The sequence below is a fragment of the Opisthorchis viverrini genome (genome assembly GCF_000715545.1).
Source record: "Opisthorchis viverrini unplaced genomic scaffold opera_v5_101, whole genome shotgun sequence".
Classification (NCBI taxonomy): domain Eukaryota; kingdom Metazoa; phylum Platyhelminthes; class Trematoda; order Opisthorchiida; family Opisthorchiidae; genus Opisthorchis; species Opisthorchis viverrini.
In genome coordinates, this window is record NW_008751757.1 from 326,892 (window position 1) to 354,303 (window position 27,412).

The 27,412-nt window shown below is 45.6% G+C and overlaps 1 protein-coding gene across 1 annotated transcript; it reads right to left on the bottom strand.

Moving 5' to 3' along the window:
* On the bottom strand, positions 1–27,412 carry T265_05390 (hypothetical protein; the record flags this gene model as incomplete). The annotated part of the gene is made up of 5 exons (XM_009170388.1): positions 1–317; positions 2,284–2,368; positions 7,616–7,756; positions 11,218–11,287; positions 27,256–27,412. The coding sequence occupies 5 exons, from the start codon at positions 27,410–27,412 to the stop codon at positions 231–233; spliced, it is 540 nt and encodes a 179-aa protein (XP_009168652.1).

A 27,412-nucleotide genomic window follows, 5' to 3' on the forward strand; every position in this document is an offset into this window, starting at 1 on the left:
TGACTGAAAGACCTGTAGTTGAGTTACCAGAGGGAGTGAAAAAACAAATGGATGGCTTTCGGACCAAAGACTCCAGTTTGAAAAGCAATTTACAAATCACAACCATTCAAGCTTGAAAGAAATCATGTCAGTTGAAAAATTTCCACGGCAGTCTTGAACAAGCTTACAAGTCAGTGGGAGATAAATGTATCGAAATATGTTACCCCACACCCAACAAATCAGTTGGCAGCTCAGTTGGTCATATCCGATTGGTTTGACTTTACCACATCCATTGCATGCTCGCAGTAAATGGGGTTTTCCAGTTCCAGAGGAGTAGTCTGGGAAAAACAGGGGAAAAAATTGCAGTAACTTGTTTTAATTCCTGACTCCAATTCATCATTGACAGCATGACATCGGTGTTCAATACCGATGCTTCGCTGCCGTACAACCACGAGTTATTTGAAAGCCTTATTGGGAAGAAGAGAATAAAGGTGGGCGGGGGAAAGGACTTGGTGCAGGTCTATCAAAATCATTCCCGACACCGATTGACAGCTTATCCAACCATACAAAAGATGGTTCCACAAGCGCAATACACGGCATGCGCTAAGCTTGCTCAATTATGTATTCGTTCTCCTCTTCGAGCAGGAGGAGAAGGCGCAGAGGTTATTGGACGGAACGACCAAAGTCTTACAATCTTTTGGAATGCGCTTTGCAACCCCAAAGTGTGAGATCATGCCTCTGGGCACACAGTCACTGAACACGGCGCTAACAACCCACACTCGCAGTAGTTGGACATTTTACGCTCGTTGGAAGTTGTATCAGCTCTGAGTATGGTGTGACAGTTGAGGTCAACACACGAATCTGCAAAACTCGGGTGACACTTGCTAAGTTGAGATATGTATGGTGTCAGAGTGGCATATTCCTGATTCGCAAGGGTGGTGTGCATCAGGCTACAACATCTGGAGCCATTTTGCTGTACGGCTGTGAAACTTGGGCTGTTCGGAACTGAGACGTCTTCAGGTATTCGAGAAGCGAAGTCTCAGAACCATAGGTCGAATTAGGAACGAGGCAAAGCGAACTTTCAGTGAAAAAACGTGTCCATCACCAGAAACTGCGCTGGTTAAGCCATTTATTGCGCCTTCGGGACCATCTTTTGCCGACGAGTGCGTTGTTTTATGTGCTCACTTCGGAATTATGCAAGAGAACAAGTAATATATAGAGCAAAACACGTTAAACTCATGAGTTTGCTGATGTACACAGCAACATCGGTGTTGTTTGTTTACACTGTCTTTATGTGTTTCTCAATAAAGAAACAGATGAACTTAGCTCGTGTTCAACTTCGAATGTACATGGCAAAGTATTCCAACGACTGATCTGAAAGCCTCGAACCGAATTTGGAAGATCATATTGCCGATGACTTAGATTGCCTCCTACCCCTGCAATGCCCGCAGTAATTTCGAATATGTGAATTCCTCGCTTTTCTGAAGCTCACGGTCTCTCATCTGTCCAGACGGTCTATCCACCGTACGCTTGGTGGCACACACAAGATCAGGTGTGTGACAGACCTACGGGCGGATCCATGAAACGGGCCCTCCAACTGCTGGAGCACGAAGACCTTGGCTGGAAAACGTTTCCCTCGGAACCATCGTCAAGATCAAGTTGGATAAATTAATTGCTTCGTCATCCAGGTCCACAGCTGAAGGATTTTCCGTGGTCTTCCGCGAGAGGGGAGAAAACGTTCTGAGGCCCATTGCGGCCCGATTCAAAACACTAACAACAACAGGTGAGAACTGCAGCCTAGAAGTGGATGACTTACCAAGCTTAGAAATCATCGTCAAAGAGTTCGACTTGCATAGACGTTGACTTCAGCTTGTTTTACGCGAAATATTTTAAATAGTGCCTCGGGTACATATCATTCCATGCATATTGCCTCACGAATTCGGCGTTAGCAAACACCCGCAGTGCAAGCTGTTTAGCTTGTCAAGTGTGCAAGTGTAGAGATACATCCGCGAAAATTTGAACATTTATACCCCGAAGTTGCCAGAGGTAGGGCATCTGAAGCTATCGGGAACCATCTTCAGGTCAATTTAGAGAATGAATGCTCTTTGAACTCGCAACCACCCATCCCTTTCATCTAGTCAAGCAGCCCATCAAGAGAAAGACTGTCCAACGAAGCGCCGCTGGGAACCTGTCTACATGCAATACTTTGTTTTATCACTACTGAAATAAATACAAGTAGTAAAGCTCTGCTCGAGAATCTAGTTCACACGGAAAGTAAGGGATAGATTAGGGCGTGATACTCACCGGACCAAGACCTGGATATGCATAAATGGTGTCCTTGGCATCATCTTTTAGGTCGGGTGATTTTGAAGGATCACCATCACCGCTGCTGTGGACAAACGAAAGAAATGGAGCAGTTTCTGGTTTGGAAGGCAAGACTGGCTGTGGGTGGATACAAAATAAGGGTGAAAAATCCCAGCTACGCAAACACTCTACCGGGGTAGACGGGCAGGCGGGCCGTCGATAGCAAAAAACTAGCAGTATTGCCGTACGTCATGTTTTAAAATCCCCTTGTGTAGTAACGGTAGTTTCCTCAGCTTAGTTCTCGGTCTGTGCCTCCCAAGCTAGCGTTCACGTCAAAACAAACACCAAAAGTGCAAAAGGTCTATTAACGCCCAAAACGAAATCAGGAGCAGTTGTACAGCGCTTCGTATATATAGCGTAAGCGGCTATAACTTTCTGGAATTTCTGACGCGTTCTGGAGCTCCATTGGCAACCGGCATTTGGTCAATACTGGGTCATGATTGGCTGTTGGGTCCATATTGTTGACCAATCAGATCTCGTCTTGATGCCGGACCGGCAAGCGTCCCGAATTTTGGGCGAACCTCGAGCGGGCCAGGCTTCTCGGCCGTAGCAGCGCCTAAAGACGTGCGGTATAGTGGGATCCGCGTGGATTCCTGCCTAACACCTTGCTCGTCTAGTAACCTGAGTTCGAAGTAGATATAATCACCAAGCGTGTTCCCTTTTCACCACTGAATTCCAACCAATTGGGATGTCACCTAGATGGAGTAGATCCGTTCCACAGTACAATACATATGCTTTTCTTAACATCCAACGGACCACGGTCGCAAACACTCTATTCTTCACTTTAATGAGGATATATCGGTGCGGAATGGACATTTCTACACACCGCGTCCATCAATCAATTTCAAAAGAGTTTGTATTTTTACAGAGACGCCCAAAATCAGGTTATTCGAAGTTTGCTTCTTGATTATCAGGAGCTTGAACGTGGGAATTAAACTTTCAGGAATATGGATATATAATAAGACCTGTGTATAGTTCTCTCTTAACTTTTAACAATGAAAAGAGGAGAAAGATTCTCTTCCACACCAGTTTGTGCGCTTGACAGCTAGTTCACCTCACCTTCCTGGAAGCCTTCACTCGCCGCAACCGGTTGAGTTAAAGCATACTAAGTAAGTATTCAAGCTACTCAACACTAGCCATCCAGCGATACTTTTGAAAAAGGCCGTACTAACATTGAAGAACACGCAGTGGAACATAAGTTGTCTCAAATTTGTGTAAAATTGTAAAGCAGACGACTATCAAGAAGGACTTTCATAATCCCGGTTTTCAATTTGTCTGTGAACACAGCACCGTCTCTACAAGCAAAAACCCGCAGCGGATACAAATTTCCTACTGAAGATAGGTTCTTTTGACTGCAGGAAGAAACGAGAAGCAATTCCAAGTCCGGTGGAAGAAAACTTCAGTACCTTTAAACCTCCTCAATGACAGGACGAGATGGAATTAATCACTTTAGTTGCTGTGTATGCTTGCAACTTCAGTGACCTTGCAAACGCAAACCTGAGACATACCTGTGCATCTGGTTTAAAGCTTGTCCTTGAAGCCTGCACTTGGAGCCGAATGACTCAAACAGGACTGAATCCAGGTTAATCTCTTTTACGACGGTGTACTCCAACTGAGTGTGCTGCACCAGGCAGCCTCATGTTTGACTTGATACTATACTCTAGAAATGCCATCTCCTTGCTTCCTCTTGTTTGCCAAGGGTAGGTTCATCCTTTCATCATCATCCACAGCATGACATCAGTGTGCAACACCGACGCTTCACTGCCGTACAACCACAATTTGGTTGAAAGCCTTATTGTGAAGAAGAGAATAAAGGTGGACGGAAGAAGGACTTATGCTAGCTTAGCACAATCATTCCGAGGTGCCTACACCTCCACACATTCACTCAGGCAATCTGGATAGAAACTGACAACAAGAACGCCACTGACATCGATTGGCAGCCATAGCTTGTAGTGTCTCCAACCAGGCACAGTGAGGATCACGTGGTCCCCATCCTGAAAGCCGAGTAGCACCGGCAGCACCCAAGCTTTTCGTGTTACTTTACTCGAGATGACTTCGACAACACACGACTTATTTCGCCCTTTTTTAGGCTCATCAGACGGGCGCCGTCCCCGAGTTTCCGCCAACTTAAATCCAAATTGGACGGAGTTCAACAATTACTCTAACTTTGACTCAACTGAATCAGTCTGAATCTCTGATTCATTTTTCATAAAGAGACACGGGAGGAATTTGTTCACAACAGATTCACGCTTTTGTCCCGATCTATTCACATAAAACCCGACTGCACGGGGTCAGTGTGTCTCACCTTTTTAAGTAATGCTTCGTTCATAGCAAGTGCAATTTAATTGAAGTTTTAACATAGTGAGCTTACAAAATCTTTCCTGGTGAATGCTGCTAGCCATAGTTTACCTGGTGAGAAAAACGGATCACCTACTGTTTAGCTAATCACCTTTAAAATAGCCTAGCATAGACTCACATTCATCAGCCCACTACTGATGGCCTGTTATTGCCTCAAAGTCAACTCTCGGCCGCCTGTATGTGTAACGATCGATTCCAGAGCTTTTGTTCAACGCGACATGCCGAACGAACGACCGAACACATACTAAAGATGACCAGATGGCATCTTCAGCATGACTGAAAATCGAAGGTGCCGCTCTCTAACATTTGTTTGTTTCAAATCACTGTGTCGAAGTGGATATTACGCACTGCTTAGGTCGTTTATGTCTGACCTTACAACTTCGAATTGCGTGAGTAGAAGCAACTTGTCCGAAGCCCATTGATGCCCTCTGCTTGAGTCTGATCGGGGATCTGCTCAAGATTTCGTCGCTGCTGCCTTAAATGCCTGCTTCTGGACGAAAGGAGGTTAGCAGCGCCTAAAGACGTGCGGTATAGTGGGATCCGCGTGGATTCCTGCCTAACACCTTGCTCGTCTAGTAACCTGAGTTCGAAGTAGATATAATCACCAAGCGTGTTCCCTTTTCACCACTGAATTCCAACCAATTGGGATGTCACCTAGATGGAGTAGATCCGTTCCACAGTACAATACATATGCTTTTCTTAACATCCAACGGACCACGGTCGCAAACACTCTATTCTTCACTTTAATGAGGATATATCGGTGCGGAATGGACATTTCTACACACCGCGTCCATCAATCGATTTCAAAAGAGTTTGTATTTTTACAGAGACGCCCAAAATCAGGTTATTCGAAGTTTGCTTCTTGATTATCAGGAGCTTGAACGTGGGAATTAAACTTTCAGGAATATGGATATATAATAAGACCTGTGTATAGTTCTCTCTTAACTTTTAACAATGAAAAGAGGAGAAAGATTCTCTTCCACACCAGTTTGTGCGCTTGACAGCTAGTTCACCTCACCTTCCTGGAAGCCTTCACTCGCCGCAACCGGTTGAGTTAAAGCATACTAAGTAAGTATTGAAGCTACTCAACACTAGCCATCCAGCGATACTTTTGAAAAAGGCCGTACTAACATTGAAGAACACGCAGTGGAACATAAGTTGTCTCAAATTTGTGTAAAATTGTAAAGCAGACGACTATCAAGAAGGACTTTCATAATCCCGGTTTTCAATTTGTCTGTGAACACAGCACCGTCTCTACAAGCAAAAACCCGCAGCGGATACAAATTTCCTACTGAAGATAGGTTCTTTTGACTGCAGGAAGAAACGAGAAGCAATTCCAAGTCCGGTGGAAGAAAACTTCAGTACCTTTAAACCTCCTCAATGACAGGACGAGATGGAATTAATCACTTTAGTTGCTGTGTATGCTTGCAACTTCAGTGACCTTGCAAACGCAAACCTGAGACATACCTGTGCATCTGGTTTAAAGCTTGTCCTTGAAGCCTGCACTTGGAGCCGAATGACTCAAACAGGACTGAATCCAGGTTAATCTCTTTTACGACGGTGTACTCCAACTGAGTGTGCTGCACCAGGCAGCCTCATGTTTGACTTGATACTATACTCTAGAAATGCCATCTCCTTGCTTCCTCTTGTTTGCCAAGGGTAGGTTCATCCTTTCATCATCATCCACAGCATGACATCAGTGTGCAACACCGACGCTTCACTGCCGTACAACCACAATTTGGTTGAAAGCCTTATTGTGAAGAAGAGAATAAAGGTGGACGGAAGAAGGACTTATGCTAGCTTAGCACAATCATTCCGAGGTGCCTACACCTCCACACATTCACTCAGGCAATCTGGATAGAAACTGACAACAAGAACGCCACTGACATCGATTGGCAGCCATAGCTTGTAGTGTCTCCAACCAGGCACAGTGAGGATCACGTGGTCCCCATCCTGAAAGCCGAGTAGCACCGGCAGCACCCAAGCTTTTCGTGTTACTTTACTCGAGATGACTTCGACAACACACGACTTATTTCGCCCTTTTTTAGGCTCATCAGACGGGCGCCGTCCCCGAGTTTCCGCCAACTTAAATCCAAATTGGACGGAGTTCAACAATTACTCTAACTTTGACTCAACTGAATCAGTCTGAATCTCTGATTCATTTTTCATAAAGAGACACGGGAGGAATTTGTTCACAACAGATTCACGCTTTTGTCCCGATCTATTCACATAAAACCCGACTGCACGGGGTCAGTGTGTCTCACCTTTTTAAGTAATGCTTCGTTCATAGCAAGTGCAATTTAATTGAAGTTTTAACATAGTGAGCTTACAAAATCTTTCCTGGTGAATGCTGCTAGCCATAGTTTACCTGGTGAGAAAAACGGATCACCTACTGTTTAGCTAATCACCTTTAAAATAGCCTAGCATAGACTCACATTCATCAGCCCACTACTGATGGCCTGTTATTGCCTCAAAGTCAACTCTCGGCCGCCTGTATGTGTAACGATCGATTCCAGAGCTTTTGTTCAACGCGACATGCCGAACGAACGACCGAACACATACTAAAGATGACCAGATGGCATCTTCAGCATGACTGAAAATCGAAGGTGCCGCTCTCTAACATTTGTTTGTTTCAAATCACTGTGTCGAAGTGGATATTACGCACTGCTTAGGTCGTTTATGTCTGACCTTACAACTTCGAATTGCGTGAGTAGAAGCAACTTGTCCGAAGCCCATTGATGCCCTCTGCTTGAGTCTGATCGGGGATCTGCTCAAGATTTCGTCGCTGCTGCCTTAAATGCCTGCTTCTGGACGAAAGGAGGTTTGACTTTCATCTTTTGTTCTTTTGAGACGTATTCCAGACAACCAGGAACTGTGAATACAGGCAACAGTTTACTTGGTAAAACAAACTTACAGTGTACGGGAGAGCATCTGTCTTTTCTGATACTCGAAATGGTAGCGCTGCGCAGAGGTGGCCAATTTGGAGTCATCGACGGTGTGAGCTCCGTTCATGGTTTGGTTCATCTGAAACGATTCTTCTTGGTTTTTGGCAGGTCTGTATGGGAAATGACTTGTGGTTTAGCAGTGCGCCGAATGTCGAAGTAGGGAAAAATTCAAGCAACAATGGACAGTGACGAGGAAAGCTAACTACGCCTGCCGATGTTTTCTGAAAGCGTGCAAAGCTCATAACTGTAATGCTGTTCGCCTTATGCAGTGAGAGACTATTGTATGGTAATCTAATAGCTGAACCGTGTATGCGATACAAATAACAGTTAAAGGAATCTTGAGCTCAACTCAATACTACTCAGAAGGTTGACAGCTAAGACCCGTTTTCGCTCGTCCCGGGCCTTCTTCGGCCAGGCTCCATTCCTTGTCAAATTTATTTGCTACTTTCATACCAAGTTTCACCGTTTAAGAGATGGCTCAGGTGGTTAGAGCGCGAATTTACTGACCGGAAGGTTCGTGGTTCGAACCCGACCTCTGCCTCTCGACTTCCCCTGTCTAGGCTTGGGCAAAGTGGCAGTATCCCAGCTCTCGTGCTTCCATCGGGTGGCATGGCAGCTAGGCACCGGAAGGGTGTTACAGCTGAATGATTTTTTTATCGTTTAAAGGTGTTCACTTTTATTTTCTGAGGCTTGTTACGTTCTGGGAAAAGTTGGGTGACAATCGGTTGCCGGGCAACGTTTCGCTTTTGACACAAAAGCTTCGTCACGCCAAGTGACTATATTCCAAGTTTGGTCGAGAGACAATAGTGTCTACAGAGCAGGGAGCCACAGAGAGTCTATGCAAAGCTGTGGACAGACTCTTGGCTTCTGTGTAAGCTCGAGGGAATAAAGTTGGCGAGTGTACTAGCGGAAGCGGCATGTTTTCGTATATATATATATATAAACGGTGGGTGGACATCACTGTATTATGCGAAGGGGTGAGACGAGACGTAAAGGAATTGATGGATGGTGCCAGCATCTTAATGTTGTTCGAGGTGGGGCTAGCACCCGCTGTAATGCCATCAGGCTAACGCCAGTTGATGAAAATGTGCAGACTTCCAGTCGCCCAAGCAGTGTCGACTGGCTAATCCATATCGGATGCTAGCCAACAATAGATCTGTGCAACTTATTGATTTTGGTCTATTGTTAGTCTGGTTTGAATGCACGCAGTGTGGCGCTTCCGATTATTTGCTGCTCTTGTATTGGTTGACACCCTATCTGTCTACCGTAGTCACAACGTTTGTATCAACGCAATGGGTAGTAGTATCCGAACATACAATATCCGTTCGGAATCGGCCTTTGATCAGTTTGGTGTTGGTCTGTGTGCCAAGCTTCACAACTGTCTTGCGAACGCATCATTACCATACGAACAGACGATGAGACGATGATGAAGCCAATTCGCAAACAGATCAACTGCCACCTGATCAACAGCCAATCAAATCACCCGACCAATCATAATTTGAACCTTATGCCCTGGATATGGGGACATAAGCTAACCTGAAACGACAGCCTATTGCCTACGAAACAGAAGAATCTGACGGAACACCCCCCCCCCCACAGATTTGAAATCATTTCCTGGTTCCACCCAAAGCAGCAACGTTATTCACTCGCGATTCAGTGACAGATTTATTCGTCCCATCTCCAAATACGCATCCAAGATTGCAAGGAAATACCACATCTAGGCAGTAGCGTCCTAGTATTGGCTGACTACGTAAAACGAGTGGAACATTTCACGTCGTTTTCTGTTCTCATTCAACGCACAGTCAGAGGAACCGGGTTTAATAATATTCTTAATCTTGGTGTGTTGCCTTAGTTTGTCCAACCCCATGCGGTTGTCGGATTCAGGGCTGATGCAGGTTTATGTACCTGATGAGCCCCAAGAAGAACGAAACTGGTAGTAAGGTGTCGAATTGTTTCCAACACCCCTACAAACGGTGCATTGCTTCAAGGCATTCACGCTGTTCACAAGCTCATTACAGACTACTTAAGTGAAGGTTGGAGCAAGTCCATTCACCTACAAGACGTGAAAAGTTATCACGGAATGTTTTAAAGGATACTTTCAGAACCTGTTTGGAAGTTCTTTCGGAAGGTCAGCCTGAGCATGATTCCTTTGGACTGTCCCATCAACAGGCACTAAACTTCGGCAAGCGAATCTGACGGGCATTGCTTGTCATGTAGACTATCGCCTGTGGAATAATCCAGTTGAATTTGATCGCGGTGCCCTCTTGCGAAAAAAGTAAATGTTTGGCTGCGCAATGGTATAAAGGGCACCAAAGTCACATGTTGTCTGGTATGGTGAGACGGTGGTGTATCCTTAGTGGAATAGGCAACCAGTCCCCTGTACAAACAGTGTCCTACGTATCTACAACAGTGACTGGGGGCTTCCGGGCAAACAGTGCGGTAGACTAATGCACATGACAGACAGCTTTCTGAAGGGAATGCTTTCTGGTAAACTTTTCTCTTGAATGTATTCAACACCCTCCCAAGAATGAATTAACTGGGCCATGCAGTAGTCAAAGTGAGGTTACAAACCAGAGTTGAGTGGTTATTCCGTTTTGCTCTGATCCGACGCATCCTGGAAGCCTGTGTGCGTTTGCTCTGGACTTGCCCCATTTACGGTTCAAAGTTACACTAGTTCATGGCAGTTATATATCCTTGGCGGAACATACTACTCATAAGGTTGCTGAAAACTCCTCGATAGCTTACAACCGGTTTCACTCTTCTTGGGTCTAATCAAGTGGATGGGATGCTTGAGCGTCTGTCAACCTTATGTTTTACTTGAAAAACAAATTGTATGAAACTGGCAAAAAAACAGTAGTTTTTAAATGGACGATGTATGAACACCGTACTAATCGAAAGAGGGAGCTTATAGTTTCCAGTCATTCCAAAATTAAGCAAAAATACGCACTTTATTTTTTCCAAAAATAATATGTTTTCATAAAGGGAACTACTCACAAGGTTGCTGAAAACCCTTCGACAGCTCATGACCGGTTTCGCCCTTCCACTTTGGGCGCAGTCCCCGAGTTTCCGTCAACTGTACGTTCTACTTGAACCCAAATTGAACTGTTTTCGAGAAATACACTCATTTGCAAATCAATTTGGTTTTCACGAGAGACTCATAAACGAGAGATTCAGTTGGGTCTCTCGTGAAAACCAAATTGATTTGCAAATGAGTGTATTTCTCGAAAACAGTTCAATTTGGGTTCAAGTAGAACGTACAGTTGACGGAAACTCGGGGACTGCGCCCAAAGTGGAAGGGCGAAACCGGTCATGAGCTGTCGAAGGGTTTTCAGCAACCTTGTGAGTAGTTCCCTTTATGAAAACATATTATTTTTTTGTTCCGTGTTTTACATCGTTGAACCGACTGGAATATGGGACTTTGAATCCCGTGTAACCAATTAGTTTGAGAGTTGTTGCCATCAGCCCTACCGAAATATGTTTTTGTGCAGCATACTTTTATGCAAACAAATTCACAGGATAGCCAAATGTGGGATATACATCCGACACTGAAAACCAGCCTGCAAGTACTTACCTAGTCACACGGTAGAGCCAGAGGGTGCAGAAAATGAACACAGCGAGCAGTGTGGCCCCCAGGATGCAGCCTGTGAATAGAAGTTGTCTAACAGTGTAAGTGTTGCGATGAAATGCGGATCAATGTGTCTCACAAGTGAAATCAACCAAAGATGAATGAATATCTGAGAAGCACTTTGCAGCTGTTTCGTCTTTGTTGGGAATCACCGGCAGTTGGTCCATCAAAAATATCCTTCGACTGTTTGGTCGGTGATTGAACACTAAACTGCAATTTGATTTCAAGTAGTACATAAGGTAGGCGAAAAACTCGGGGACTGCGCCTATCTGATGAGCCCCAAGAAGGGCGAAACTGGTCGTGGGCTCTCGAAGAACTTTCAGCAACCTTGTGAGTAGTGTATTACAAAATGAACACTATACTGTTTGGCCACCAGTTGCTAACTGACAGTGTGAATAACTTGCCCTCGACGAGCGACTAGCACCACTCATCTTTCACTCACCCAGTTCACAACACGCGGTCACGTGCGTGTTGCTTAGTTCAAATGAAGGTCTCATCATCATCAGAGACAGCGACATCAATGTTAACACTAATCCTTCACCGCCATAGATCCACAAAGTTTATCTGAGAAGAGTAAAGAGTGAGCAAGGGGGAAGGGGACCTGGTGATTGCCTATCTGAGTTACCTACACCTCTAAGCGATCGATGAGACAGTCTGGAAAGAAATCCATAGCACGAGAGCCACTGATATCGATCAGCGGCCGTTGTTTGCAACTCCTTTAATTAAGCGTAGTAGGGGTCACGGGTCCGCCCATTCTGGAATGCGGACCACATCATTACACCATCATCGGCATCACTGAGAGCACAACACAAGTGTTGAACACAAATTCTCCGCTGCCCTAAATCGGACGTTAGTACTACATAAAAAGACTGCGGTCAGCACACAGCTGAAGCACTCGTTCTCCACTGTTCGTGTGGACCGAGTCCAGCCAACATCAACCAGCTAACTGGGTCTCAGATGCGCATTCAGATCTCTGGCAACGCCACCGACATCTGATCTTTAAGCTAGCCTCAATGCGTCGTAAAACCCGTCTTTGATGGTGTCAGAGCTACAGTCGGTTGGGACGTAGGAAGACACAAAAAATAGAAGACGATTAACTTCTCGCTTGTTGAGCATTGCCAGATGACCTGCACGGTGGCGACCATCGATGGGTATCCACGGATCAAGCAAGGATCCTTCCGCCCCTGGACGATACCAAACCCTGCACGTTCTGCCGCAGCAGCCTCTGGATCGCCGGGGGTACGTAGCCGGAAACGAGTGGAGAGTGATTGGGCGGTCAGCTCAACGGGGCTTACATCATTAATTCTTGTTTCTAATGCACAACACATATCAGGGACAAGCGAGTCCACTATGAGGCCAAGAGTAGCTTGTTGTCCCGCTTGCTTCAGAGTGTGCGCAGTAAAAGCAGCCAGATAAACTGGGTGTCGAGGCCTCAAGTTTGATATCAAGCTGCCTGACGCTGTCAGCGCCGGTTGATGCGGAGATGCTCCGGTGAAAATCGATGCAAGCTGAACGGCTTTGTGAATGTTTCCGCTTATCGGCCCCGCTGTATGCAGCAAGTAAGGTGTTGCAGCTAATGACACCACACAACGGCCGATGTGGCATGAGATTATTATTCGCTGTAATTACCGTGGTTGTGAGTTGGAATACTGCCAGGGTGCTCACACTTAGACAGGAGAACGATAAGGGTTCTCAAACAAAGCCTTTGGCTCAAAAGCCTGACGGCAAGACAGTGTTATTCGGCGGAAATTTAGGTGCATTTTTAAAGAACAAGTCACCACGCATGTTCCACCCCCCCCCCAACCTGGAGGACCGGGAGATTGTGTTGGCCGGATCTCTAGCCACTAACAAGCCAAGTATGAGAGGCTCTGCGGGGGTAGCACGGACGTCCCCAGTATAGCCCGTTGTGGCATAGAGGCACATAAACTTTCAAACCACAGTAAGACCCAGTCGCTTCGCGATGCCATACATTTCAACCTTGTTAAACATTTTTAAATAAACCAGAAAGTTGTTGACAAAGTAGCGTCAGCCAATAATCCGCGGACCCATCTCGACCCCACTCCCATCGTTTGTCGATGGCAAATAAGGTCACTACTTGCCGCTCTTTCTAGAATACCCATGTGAACTGTAATCATGCAACTGTCCCCAACAACATCTCGAATCAACAGACGCCGGGTAAAACAGAGCTGGAATCTTGGTAGATTCAGTAGGCCAAAGACACGGAAGAACCAAAAAGCGTTTGAAATACCTTCAGTTCGTTCCAGTTGCTTCCCTGAAAAACTTTCATCAAAGTCACAGTGGCACTGTGGTATCCAGGGAAGCTAAACTCTCCCATAGTTGGACAGAATTCTTCGAGCAGCAATTCATCTGGCCACCGGTGCGCTGGTTTATACCCCTAACGAATTCAAACTCAGAAACACACGAAACACATCATCGCTTTCGGCTGCTTTGTGGTGAACTCCTCAGCCACTGTCTGTATAAATTGTTTGCATTCTTCTGGAAACCACGTGATGCAAATCGATGAGGGCTGGTCTTCAAAAATGGTAGCCACAAAGGAACGTGCATTTCCAGGTGTTTCGGTCTAACTCCCGTTGTAATTTAGCTTCCAATGTTACTGTTCTTTCGACATAACACATGAGAAAGCTAGGCTAGCGAACAACAAGGAGGTTCCGGCTGGATCGCCCACATGTCTGCACTTCGTCAGAGCAATGCCATATGTACAGATGACCCAAAATCCTGGTGTTATTTAATTTCAAATGTACGTTCGATTTTGTCGGCTAGTCAGGTCTTCAATGTCAACCTTCCAGACCGTGGATATCACAGACATAAACGGTTCACATACTTCTGGGTGCCTTCGAATGTAAGGTCCACCCAGGAGGGCCGGGAGATTCACGAAGTAGACATTGCACGTGATTCCAAGTCATCAATAATCGGTTCGTTTTTTCAAAACAGAAAAACTTTAACTGTACGGACTGAACCCACAATTTTTGAAGAAGTAAACTGATCAACAGCGGATTTTTTGCTGAATGCGGTGTCCAATTTGCGAGCCTTTGCATTGTCGAACCAAGTAACTCACTCCATACCTCCATGAAGAGGCAGCTGACACAATTATGCGTCACACGCCACCCCAAACATGCTTTCGATAGTTACGTTCAGAAACATTGACTGTACGACAAGGAACGAAGAGTATTCAACCATGCACCTATATGAGCGTAATAAACCGTAAAAATAAAAACACGAGGGAAAAGGCGTTACCACACAAACTCACCGAAATATACGCTCATCAATACGCCAAACGGATTCACGTCAGAGTTAAAAATATCTGTCGAAACGTCAGCGGAAACGAACTCTAAAAGGTAGGTAAATCCGAAAGAACATTTTGAGCAAATTCCAATGGACCAAAGTAGCTAAAACTCCCTTGGGAGACGGATTAAAAGTTGGTCTCTTCTGAGAGGTGTCGTTTTCTGATTGGAAAAGTTTGCCATAAATACGCAGTCTGGGAAAACTCTAGGCGGCTCAAATCTGTCCTTCCCTTTTTCTACGTCCCATAGTTTGTACTTTCCTCAATAATTCAGATTTGGAGGTCGGGAGTTTCTTTTTTTTGCGCGAGTAGATTTAGTCCGTACTCTCTTGCGAACAACACACTTTATCTAAACCAATAAAGTGCTAACCAAGTTAAACAACCGTGGTACTTGCAGTGTGACTGTGAAAATGCAAGGAAACCTGAATGCTTCTGACTTTCGGTGTCAACAGGAATCCACTCTGATCAGCAATGATTGGATATCGGATATGTCCGTATGCGATGGAAATGAATTGGACTTTCTGCAGTCATCGAGTAGACTTGTGACGATATCATCCTCATAAGGCTGCGCTAATATTGGAACGAAGTGGGTCTCAGGCAGCTCAACCGTCAAGGGAGTGAAATATTTTTCAGCGTTTGCTTCGTGATTCTTTCTCAACCACTAGTGAACTCAATCCAAGCTTCGAAAAGCTAACGAAAAGTGGTCCTAGTATAACGACTGGTGTGCTTCAGTGGTACTTCCCACGAAGCTCTCGCGTGTATTCCTGGTTCGAAAGTGCTGTATCGATGTTTTTAGGTTTAAATCTGTCTCAGGAATTCAGTACTGATTCCCAACATGGATAAGTGATATTTAGACCATTAGCTTAATATGGCTTGACTCCAATACACTACTCACAAGGCTGCTGAAAACTCTGATAACCCACTACCGGTTTTGCTCTTCTTGGGGCTCACCAGGTAGGCGTACTTCCCAAGGTTCCGTCAACCTTACTTTCTAATTGAACCCAAATTGGACTGATGTCGACCAATACAATCATTTACATATCAATCTGGTTTTGACGGTAGACACACCTGTAACCCAGCTGAATCTTTCGCTTACGATTTTTTAGGCAACTGAATGTGCTGCACTAGGTCGTCTCATGTTTTGGGTGGTACAATATTCGAGACATCGTGATACATATGTAGACGTAGTACACTACTCATGAGCTTAAGAACGTCATAAACGAGAGATTCAGCTAGATTTCAGGTGAGCCTCCCATCAAAACCTAATTGGTTTGAAAATGGGTGTATTTTCCTAGTAGCTTGACTCTGTTTTGAGAGACAAGTAGAAGAAACTCGTTTAGTCATTCACGATACGGCCCAAGATACCGTCTCAAAAGACGGATCTTTTTGCAGCCAGGGGTCTACACGTGATTTATATGAGGTCTCCCTTCAACCCAGGGCACCTCCGGAGACTAGGTGCACCATGTTTATCGCTCTTCGAAAACTAAGCCCCACGGTTGACACGGACATTGCCCAGTCCAAAATGGACATCTAGATCTGGGTAGCATGTGAATCGGAGTGGATATTCTCGTGCACTTTGACTCTCATCGTCGGTAAATCAGTAATTAAGCCGCACACTTTACCGACCCCGTTGTCCAAGAATGGTGGTGAGACAAGGTCCGTCATTGTGTCGAAAGATCAATTGAACTTTTTTCAAATTGCCTGCCCAGACGGGCTCGCCTAACTAGTATTGATCGGGTCGGTCTTTGTCTCAATCGAACGTCATCAAGGAGAACAATTTTCAACATGTCCTAAAACAAGTCCAATGCACCACGATTCGTGATTGATTGCTATCGATCGGTTGCAGCCGGTGTCGTACAGTTCTGTCCGAGAATATTAAACAATGAGGCCAGAAAATATCGACGCTAGAAGCCAGTTATCTTTTGCTGTATTTTGAAATCCAAATGTCCGACTGCATTTGAAATTAGGTGTTTGAAGTTTTCTGAAAATCGCGCCCGTGCAGGAATACTACTCACAAGATTCCTGAAAACCCACCAAAGGCCCACAAACTGTTTTTTCCTATTTGGGGCTCATTAATTAGGCGCAGTCTCCATTCCTGAAAACCCACCAAAGGCCCACAAACTGTTTTTTCCTATTTGGGGCTCATTAATTAGGCGCAGTCTCCCAGTTTCCGTCATTCTTATGTTTTGCTTGAACCCAGATTACACGAAATTTGTGAAGCACACTCAGCGGCTCACCAATTTGGTTGCCATATACGATGCCATACACAAGATATTCGGGTGGATGAGTCTCCCGTAAACACCAAACTGGTGTGTCAGTGAGTAAATTTTGCAGAAATATTTAGTGTAAACGTCATGTTTGGATACCTGTTTCTGGCTATAAGTTGAACATACTACACGCAAAGTGGTATTACGTGTCGATACAGGTGATGTCGATAGGGGATGGACCGGCAGGGTGCTACCCTCATCGTTCTGAATCCTCCACCAGTTCATCAGTCCTGTGAGGTCCACGCAGTCCCTCACGCCTTAGTGCGGTTCGTCCCAGCTGGGTTTGGCAAGTTTGGTTACGTCTTTATTAGCGGTGCTAATATGCTGTCTACAGGTCCGGACCCGTTTGTTTTGGTGTAGCAACTGGAGTACTGTCAAATACATACAGCGTAATAAGCAAGGAGCCAATCAACAGTGTGAGGACTGCGGCTGAGTGCGTCCACCGCACCAAACGCGCAACAGATAATGGCTCTTATTCTGGTCGGTCAGCGGATTTCAAGCTCTTCCCGAAAATATTACGATCACATTTTGCTGACACTAGTTGGAGCTCAGAGGTTTGGACCAAAAGTTACATATTTATCGGTTCATTTTCAAGTATTACTAAGGAGGTCCTCTTACTGACACAGATCCACCAATTTTCCGTACAAAAAAACGGCTGCGTTTGTTTTGTTTTTTGGTAAACGATCGTTGGTTTTGTAGCTTAGCAACGTTTTGCTTTTGACACAAAAGGCCAACTGAGTAGGCTACAAAGATGGCCTCGTTTTAAGGCAGACGGAACCAATCAGCAAGTTCCCTACCGATTAGCATGCTGACTGCTAGTTAAAAGATCTTGTCAGTTGTATTATATGGAACGTTTTTAAAAGTCAGAACACAGTGTGGTGGAATAAGATGCTGTAATCCGACGTTTCGGTTGCCGTGGGCAACCTTTTGTAAGGAATTCTACGAGCAGTTGCACACGGGTCAAATTCAGCGCCACTGCGGAGTCTTCTGATTGGTATATCCCTGAAATCAGCTGTCAAGGGTCGAGTTTACGATGCTGCGGTGCGCTCCATGTTACCATATGGATCAGAAACCTGGCCGCTGCGCGCCGAGGACGNCCCTACACTTGAGAGCCCACTGACAGTGCTGGATTTATGCACCAATTTATCAGCTCCCGCCTGCAATGCGCAGCAATCTACCCCACCTCCCCGAATCATCGGTGAACGAAACTGTGGCAGCTACAATCAATGCACGACGAGTACGTGGTTATTACAGCTGACAATGATGATGATGAGCTCAGCTGGCAGTCAGTGTATGTGGGCGCATGTTAGCTCTGTATGCGTGTACGCGCGACTGTGTGTGTACTTTGATCAGGAGGTACCTCCGTTTGTTATTGTGTTGGCTACGACGCGTCATTGTTGAGATACCTGCTTGACATCTGGCTACCAGCTACCAACAGTGAAGTATTCCCGGCTATAGAGCCTGCAATCTCGAAGCTTCCAGCAGAGAGATCAGAGGATCTGTGCAATAAGTAAGCTGATGCAGGAGGAGATTGGTGAACTGAAGAAAGGCAAGTTGATCCACGTCACCAAAGCGGACAGGTTCAACTAAACGGTTGTCATGGATCGAAAGAAATATGAGGACAAAGTGCGCGAAAATCTAACACTAGTTCCTTATGAGAAGACTGAACCGCAGGAAGAAAGCCCATATCTCAGCAATACCAAACTTTGGGTTGGAGAGGCTGGTTGGAGACGTTGCAAAATATGGCTGCCCACCGATGTCAGTGGCGTCCTTGTTGTCAGTATCCATCCAGATTACCTGAATGAGTACCTGGAGGTGTAGGCCAGTAGGCTAGCACCAAGTCCCTCCCCTGTCCACCTTTATTCTTTTTTTCACAATAAGGCTTTCAAATAAATCATGGTTGTACGGCAGCGAAGCATCGGTTTCGAACACTGATGTCATGCTGTCAAAGATGATGATTATGACCGAGCCTAAAACCCAAGCTCGGTCAACCACGGTGGTATTCACTTGCGCCAAAATCCAACAGGCCCGGAAGATTCTGGGGGTTGCAAAAATACACAAGACAAGTACCACCATACTACTTGTTCAGCATGCCGCTTATTCAAACACGTAAGCAGTTTGTTGAAGCCGTATCATCAGCTGGTGCTGAGTCACGTGAATGACTCTTTCGATTTGGCCAACATTTCCCAGTCTACCCAGATCAGTGATGATAAAGTAGCAGTCAGATTTGAAAGCTGTGAAAGCTCCGTGTACTGGCGCACCAATTTACGACTTTACCTTTTCAGTCCCCCATTTGGTGCGACGATACACGTCGAGCACAAAGAACAACCTTATCCCCTGTTGATAGTATTCTTGGTGTTGAACTGTGTCTGAGCCTCACTTAGTTCACATTTCAAAACGTACTCCACAGACAAACTGACATTGTCGCTACAGGCTCTCAAGTATCAGCAAGGATGACTTGTCTTTTCTTGCACCACGTGACTTCGTCCATTCACCTGGCTGACATACGTTGACGACGTATTTCCCATCACATCAGCCACACAGCGACAATCTTTCATAAACTACTTGAACGAACAGTGAAGTAGTATAAAATTCACGATGGGAACTGAGAACAAGCAGAGTACTATTAGTTTCCTCGACTGTAAGCCATCTGCTAACACTACTGATGGATTCTCAGTGAGAATCCACAGAAAATCCACACATTCAGATATGTACTCGCATTGTGGGTCTCCACACCCATACAATGTCAAACGCGCAGTTGTCGATCGCTGGTGAATCGTGTTAAGAAACTATGCTCGGATGAGTCCATACGAGCGAACGAACTGAAGCGATTCAGCAGGGTATTACAGCAAAAGGCTCATTGCCCAACAAATGGAGAGAACGCTACCTGGGACGGTGAGACGAAAACCCAGGGGTCACCGTGGGAATACTCTATAGAAATGGCACTTCAGACGCTATTCGAAAGTTCCTTCGGGATTATGATGGCAAAGCATTCTTTCAGATCGATATTTCGACACCTCGTAAGGGCTAAGGCCCTTATAGAACCGAAACACTGAACAAACTGTGTCTACCAAATTTTCATAAAGGAAGCTACTCACAAGGTTGCTGAAAACTTTTCGACAGCCCACGACCGGTTTCGCCTTTCCTGGGGCTCATCAGGTAGGCGCAGTCTACCGAATTCCCTATCCACTCCGGTCAAATACATGGGTCAGACTCACGGAGCATTAACGACGTGCGCGTTTTCATCCAAGAAATCCAATAGAGTTGAAACAAACTTGAACGCGACTCAGCCACAGCACTCCATGCACTTGAGCCAAACTATCGAATCAACGTCATCAAAGTTAGGATTCAAGTCACATGTGAAACGACCCTGGAGAGCAACACACAACCGAACTGCATCAACCGTTGTGATGGCGCCAGCCTCCCCTCTGTGTGGCTCGTGGCTAGAGGTCAAACAGACGGCACAACAACAAACGGAGGCACACACACACAATCACGCGTAAAAGCACACAAAACTGCTGGTCGCATCTGACTGCCAGCTCATCTCAGGCATTGGCCAATCAGGAGATGTGATAGTGGACCCTTATTCGATTGATTGCAGGAATCCTTGAAAAAGGTTGCCCACGGCAACCGAAACGTCGGACTTCATTCCGCTACACTGTGTTTTGACCCTAAAAGAAGTTCCGCACACCGCTCAATCTTTTCAACATTATCCTAGCTGAATTCGACCCGGAACTAAAAGTTTCATCGGTTGGTTGGATGGCTGAATCTCACCGTTGAACAGTTGGGGAAATTCCAAATTATTTTGGTCGGGTTTCGTTCCTTGGTCACTGCGCTTCGGTTGACGATTTCATGGGTAAATTTTGTTGGTCCGTGCGGTTTTCTGAGCTCTATGACGTGGGTGAGATGAAGTAGAATTTTTGTACACATCAGATCTAAGTTACTTCCTTTGGCAACTCTTGTTTGCTTATTGCCACACACCAAGACGTGTCTGTTCGACTGATCTAAAACTGTTCTCCCCACGCTTGCCAGTTCTACGTCTTCTGTTCTATTCACACTGGCAATTTCCAAAACCTTGGTCATTGTTCTCTGTGGCAAAATTCGTATTCTCCGCATCAAAAGTTCAACATCTCCTACAAAAAGACTTATTTGACTTTCACGGAAAACTCATCTGTGTCTAGTGCATGTCTCGCCATTGCTGAGTCCTTCAATAACGCTCGATATCCATCTGCTTTCTTGAGTGACATATTTTTCCTGGATCTGAAGGGACGTGTGTATCAAGCTACAGTACGGGCTGTTTTGTTATATGGCTGTGAGACTTGGCCTATTCGAGCAGCGGAACTAAGACGTCTTCAGGTGTTCAACAGTCGTCTGAGAGCCATGGCTCATGTGGTTCGATGATGATGATGATGATCTCTCATGTGCTTACAGATTCCGGTGTCAAGTTCTCTATCCGTCTGACCTTGGTGCATTCATTCTAGACAGTCTCTAGTTCTATCCACTGAGAGGCGAGCTCTCAATTGCCTCAATATGGTTACTTTTACCAGTAGGGAAATTCCGTCAGTGACATTTCACTTGTTATGCCATACTTAAAAAGACAAGTACTGATCTGACAAGTAGTGTGACCTATCTAGAAGTGTTTGTTTGTTCACCGTCTTTTTGTAACAAGTCCATATATCTCGTGGGCTTGGTAACCGCGTCACAAGTCCTGGTAAGTGCATGGTAAACATTTCACACTACTTATCGATTTTATGATCTCATACGAACTACCCAAAAATCATGCTATCCGTGACACGCGAGTATCTGTCCCCTACGTGATCCCAACATTGTGTGACGTCAGCAAAGAGTGTTCTATGCTGCCCCGTCACCACACATACCCAGCATTAATTTTCCATTGTCGTATCGCGCGAATGGGCTCTGAGTCAGTCAGACATGTAGGTGGCTTGTGATCAAGCGATCATGCGATATCAAGTAAACTACGGTGAGATTAGGGGCAGCCGCCGGCTTAGTAACCATACTGATTTTCATATCCGTCAACTATCTTCTATACTTGTGTTGACCGAACTTCAGAGACACGTCTAAGTCTATCTGTAAGTCAAACAAACGGAGCTGATGACGTCTAATTTGTTCAGAGTAGGGTCTGAAAATTCACTACGATGTTGACGGAGGCAGCCGACCAACAGGCAAGTGGGTAGATGTGAAGAATACGAGGTCAGACAGACTCTTGTGAGCTTAATCACACCCCAGATGTGTAACTCGAGCACGGGGAAGAAACGCCCGAATAAAGTGGCTTACTCCAATCAGTCAGAAACCATGAATTCAACATCGGTTTGCACAGAGTTCAGGTGTTTCCACGAGTTTCTTCACTGCAGTTCATGAAGCCAAGATTGTATACTGAGTCTACCCAACCCAAGTGGTTCTCATCAAGGCAGGACCGCTGGATGGAACCGGGAGACTTATCGAGGAGGATTGGCCATGCGGAAAACTAGGACGGAAGTTCCGTCAAAGTCGACCATTCCTACAGGGTAATGAGGATATTTTATGGGCTACCACATTCTTCTCCGGAGATGACGATTCAATGTAGTCCGATCATGGCAACTAGACCAACGGATGTTGGTAGTTCAGTGACGTATTACCGGAACCATTTATTCTGAAGGAGGATGTTCACTCTAACTATCGTGTACTTTCTGTGTCGTGAGCCACCAGCAACACCATAAACGAGAGATCCAGCTGGGTTCCAGGTGGGTCTCTCGCAAAACCAAATTTGTTTGCAAATGAGTGTATTTCGCTAATTTCGTGCAATTTGGTTTCAAGTATAACATTAGGTTGATGAAAACCAGTTTAGTGAGCCTGCCTGATGAGCCCCTAGAAGGACGAAACCGGTCGCGGGCTGTCGAAGAATTTTCAGCAACCTTATGAGTAGTGTAATACGTCCATAAAAGCAAGGGTCCTCTTCAGCACTCAAAAACTTGGTGTATAACGCCTACTTAAAGTAGAATGCAGTCTGGTTTGGCATTTGTCGGATATTTTGACCTTAAACACTACAACTCAAAACACATAAAATCAACAAAAACGATGTTAAATTACTTCCTGATAGTTCATTTATGGTGAAAAGCACTCAATTCACGAGCTCCATGAGTTATTGACATCTCGCCCTAAGGCAAAAGATTGAATGCTTGAAGTTGGGTGGTACGTACGTGGAGAATCTGGTTGCTCCAGTGGGATGAATACTGTTCATAAAAGGCACACATTCAGTTGCAGAAACGCTCCAAAACCAATATGACGGAAAACTTAATGAATCCAGCAATACTCTCGATATTTGCGATGTATGAGCCTGAACTTTTGCATCATACCTTTTTGCGATTGACTCTAGACTCCGCATGAATAAACCCCTTCTGATTTCATTCACGCAAGCTCGCCACCACAAGCGTCTCATTAAACGGGTGGATATGATATAATACCCATAAAAAAGACAGCTGACTGAGCGGTACTCCCTCCGGTCAAAAACTTCGGGAAGGGACACTTCCTTTGGATTGGATTTTCCAGCACCGTCCTGGAACAAGCCCTACTGTTTGGTTTCAGCAAGGAGAGCAAGCTTAAGATCTTGCAGAATAAAGAGTTTGCGGCTTGTTTGTGTACTCTCATTCATTCGGTTAGGTACGTGACTTTTAAGCCTGGCCTCCCCCGTCCTCGCACTCTGGTCGATGCTGGAGTGACCTCTGTCGTTGACTTCCTATGGGTTTCGGCTTGTGACCCTTGTTGATCCAACTCCAAAGAGTTCCTTACTTTTTGCTTTGTGAATCTGATATTCGATTCTCCTTGAGAGTTGGTCCTTTACAGGTAGTGACGCGCAAATTGGGTCCAGTTGAATGCATCGGTTGATCAAATCAGCCGTGAAGTACCATACTTCCAGAAATTCCCTTCCGTGTCTCGTGTCTCCTTATTCCAAAATTTTCACGTTTTCCATACTGGATATGTAGCTTTTATGGTCTTCGTGTATGGATACCAAGGATAGGGGGTCATGTCTCCTGACGGCCGCGTTGTGTTCCTTTATTCGTGTGCATAATTCTCCTCTCCCCCAGTTTGTCCAACGCAGATTTTGTTGCAGTTGATTTGGTATACCACATTGTGCCTGTTGGTTTTGTCTTGGTTGTTCTTTGGTCTGGAGATCAATCTCCTTAACAACAGGCCGACTTACACACCGAAATATTCAAGGCGAGCCGGATATCGGATTTACAAACCAAGAAGCAGGGAACTCCTTGGAGTCGGATCAACAAAGGTCGCAAGCCGGAACCCAGAGAGGGTCAACGACGGAGGTCACTCCAGCGCCGACCAGAGTACGAGGGCAGGGAGGCCAGGCTCGAAGGTCATCGGCCAATCGGGACAAGGGAAAACAGAGCAACCAATGAAACCGCCCGACCGAACAACTAATCGTGATCGAAGGTCAGCCATGGCTATCAGCACGCATATCAGTACGCAGTACTACTCAACGGACAACTGCCGACCCATCGCAGCGCTTCACTACGCTCCCTAACAACGCGATTGGTGATAAAACATCTGCAAGCAAACTGTTCAGCTCAGTGAGCAATCAACGGCCATCTATGCCACCTGAGCTACGAACATCCTCCTCTGTAGCAGACTAGTGTAATGTCCGCGAAATCTAGCTTTTGGTATAAGTTTGAGTGAAGCTGCCGAGCAAACGGTGCATCAGTCAGTCTAACGGAGTTCCCACGGCAATATTTGTTTGAGAAACTAATACTGTTCATAAAAGGCACACATTCAGTTGCAGAAACGCTCCAAAACCAATATGACGGAAAACTTAATGAATCCAGCAATACTCTCGATATTTGCGATGTATGAGCCTGAACTTTTGCATCATACCTTTTTGCGATTGACTCTAGACTCCGCATGAATAAACCCCTTCTGATTTCATTCACGCAAGCTCGCCACCACAAGCGTCTCATTAAACGGGTGGATATGATATAATACCCATAAAAAAGACAGCTGACTGAGCGGTACTCCCTCCGGTCAAAAACTTCGGGAAGGGACACTTCCTTTGGATTGGATTTTCCAGCACCGTCCTGGAACAAGCCCTACTGTTTGGTTTCAGCAAGGAGAGCAAGCTTAAGATCTTGCAGAATAAAGAGTTTGCGGCTTGTTTGTGTACTCTCATTCATTCGGTTAGGTACGTGACTTTTAAGCCTGGCCTCCCCCGTCCTCGCACTCTGGTCGATGCTGGAGTGACCTCTGTCGTTGACTTCCTATGGGTTTCGGCTTGTGACCCTTGTTGATCCAACTCCAAAGAGTTCCTTACTTTTTGCTTTGTGAATCTGATATTCGATTCTCCTTGAGAGTTGGTCCTTTACAGGTAGTGACGCGCAAATTGGGTCCAGTTGAATGCATCGGTAGATCAAATCAGCCGTGAAGTACCATACTTCCAGAAATTCCCTTCCGTGTCTCGTGTCTCCTTATTCCAAAATTTTCACGTTTTCCATACTGGATATGTAGCTTTTATGGTCTTCGTGTATGGATACCAAGGATAGGGGGTCATGTCTCCTGACGGCCGCGTTGTGTTCCTTTATTCGTGTGCATAATTCTCCTCTCCCCCAGTTTGTCCAACGCAGATTTTGTTGCAGTTGATTTGGTATACCACATTGTGCCTGTTGGTTTTGTCTTGGTTGTTCTTTGGTCTGGAGATCAATCTCCTTAACAACAGGCCGACTTACACACCGAAATATTCAAGGCGAGCCGGATATCGGATTTACAAACCAAGAAGCAAGGAACTCCTTGGAGTCGGATCAACAAAGGTCGCAAGCCGGAACCCAGAGAGGGTCAACGACGGAGGTCACTCCAGCGCCGACCAGAGTACGAGGGCAGGGAGGCCAGGCTCGAAGGTCATCGGCCAATCGGGACAAGGGAAAACAGAGCAACCAATGAAACCACCCGACCGAACAACTAATCGTGATCGAAGGTCAGCCATGGCTATCAGCACGCATATCAGTACGCAGTACTACTCAACGGACAACTGCCGACCCATCGCAGCGCTTCACTACGCTCCCTAACAACGCGATTGGTGATAAAACATCTGCAAGCAAACTGTTCAGCTCAGTGAGCAATCAACGGCCATCTATGCCACCTGAGCTACGAACATCCTCCTCTGTAGCAGACTAGTGTAATGTCCGCGAAATCTAGCTTTTGGTATAAGTTTGAGTGAAGCTGCCGAGCAAACGGTGCATCAGTCAGTCTAACGGAGTTCCCACGGCAATATTTGTTTGAGAAACTGAGGATGTTATCCGGATAGGCTTATATACCGTGGTCATCATCACCAACATTGACAGCATGACATCAGTGTTCAGCGCTGATGTTTTCGTTGAAATCCTTATTGTGAAGAAAAGAGTAAAGGCGAATGGGGAAGGAACTTTGTGCTAGCTTATTACAATCATTGCGAGGTGCCTACACTTCCAGATACTCTATCGGACAATCTGGATAGAAACTGACAACAAGAACGCCACTGGCACAGATTAGCACCCATATCTCGCAGCTTTTACAACCAGGAGCAATAAGGACCACGTGGTCCCCATCCTGGAAGATGTGTAGCACTGGCAGCACTCAAACGTTTCGTAATCTCTTTCGTACCCCTCTACCAACGCAAGGGTTGACCAACTCTCTGCTTCCGTCACTCTGAATTTGGCACAGAAAACAGCACTCCCTTCGGCAAACGATGGTTCGGCGTACGCAATAAATGGGCTAACCAACGCAGCTTCTGATGCTGGGCACATCTTTGATGGAAGTCCCCGTTGCACCGGCGAATAATCACTTATTTGGTTTCCCCGTTACGGATCCACTGAAACCAACTTACACGGGCTACAGTTCAGAGATAACGGTTGACGAAAACCTGAAGACATCTTATTTCCGCTGCTCTCACTGGCCACCTCACAACCATACCACATAATAGCCTAGACAGTAGCCTGATACAGACTGCGGTCAGCTAACTGGTGTGTAGTTAAGCTTACTTGTGATTCTGTTCCACCAAGCGTGATATTTTCGTACGCTTTCGGCTATGTGGATAAATTTTTTCATCTCTACTTCGCACTTTCTACTTGTAACAGCCAAGTGAGTTTGACATGCTGCAAGGCAGTTGTAGTGATTACACTTACCTGTGGTTGATTTTTGCCGTCTGGACATAGCATGTCTCACAAAGCCTAACACTGGAATCGTCGGACACCCTTTGACCATATGATGATGCCTTTACAAACAACATATCAGATTGCAATATCGATGCACTAAGCGATGAAACAACCCCATTGACATTCAGACTGACAGACTTTTTGTCATCATTGATAAAAGCGATCTAACATTACAGTCAACCAAGTAGTTCATGGGAAAAAACACTTCTGCGTAGCCAGTGGGACCTACCTAACCAGAGAAGAACCAATAGGATGCCAGCTCGGCATCGAATGAGCGGTGACCAAAGGCCTTCAAAGCGAACAATACTCAAGGAGACCATTCGTCCAATCCATAAGGCCGCACTAACAGGGTTCATTCGACCAGTACATTCATAGCTTTTCAGCAT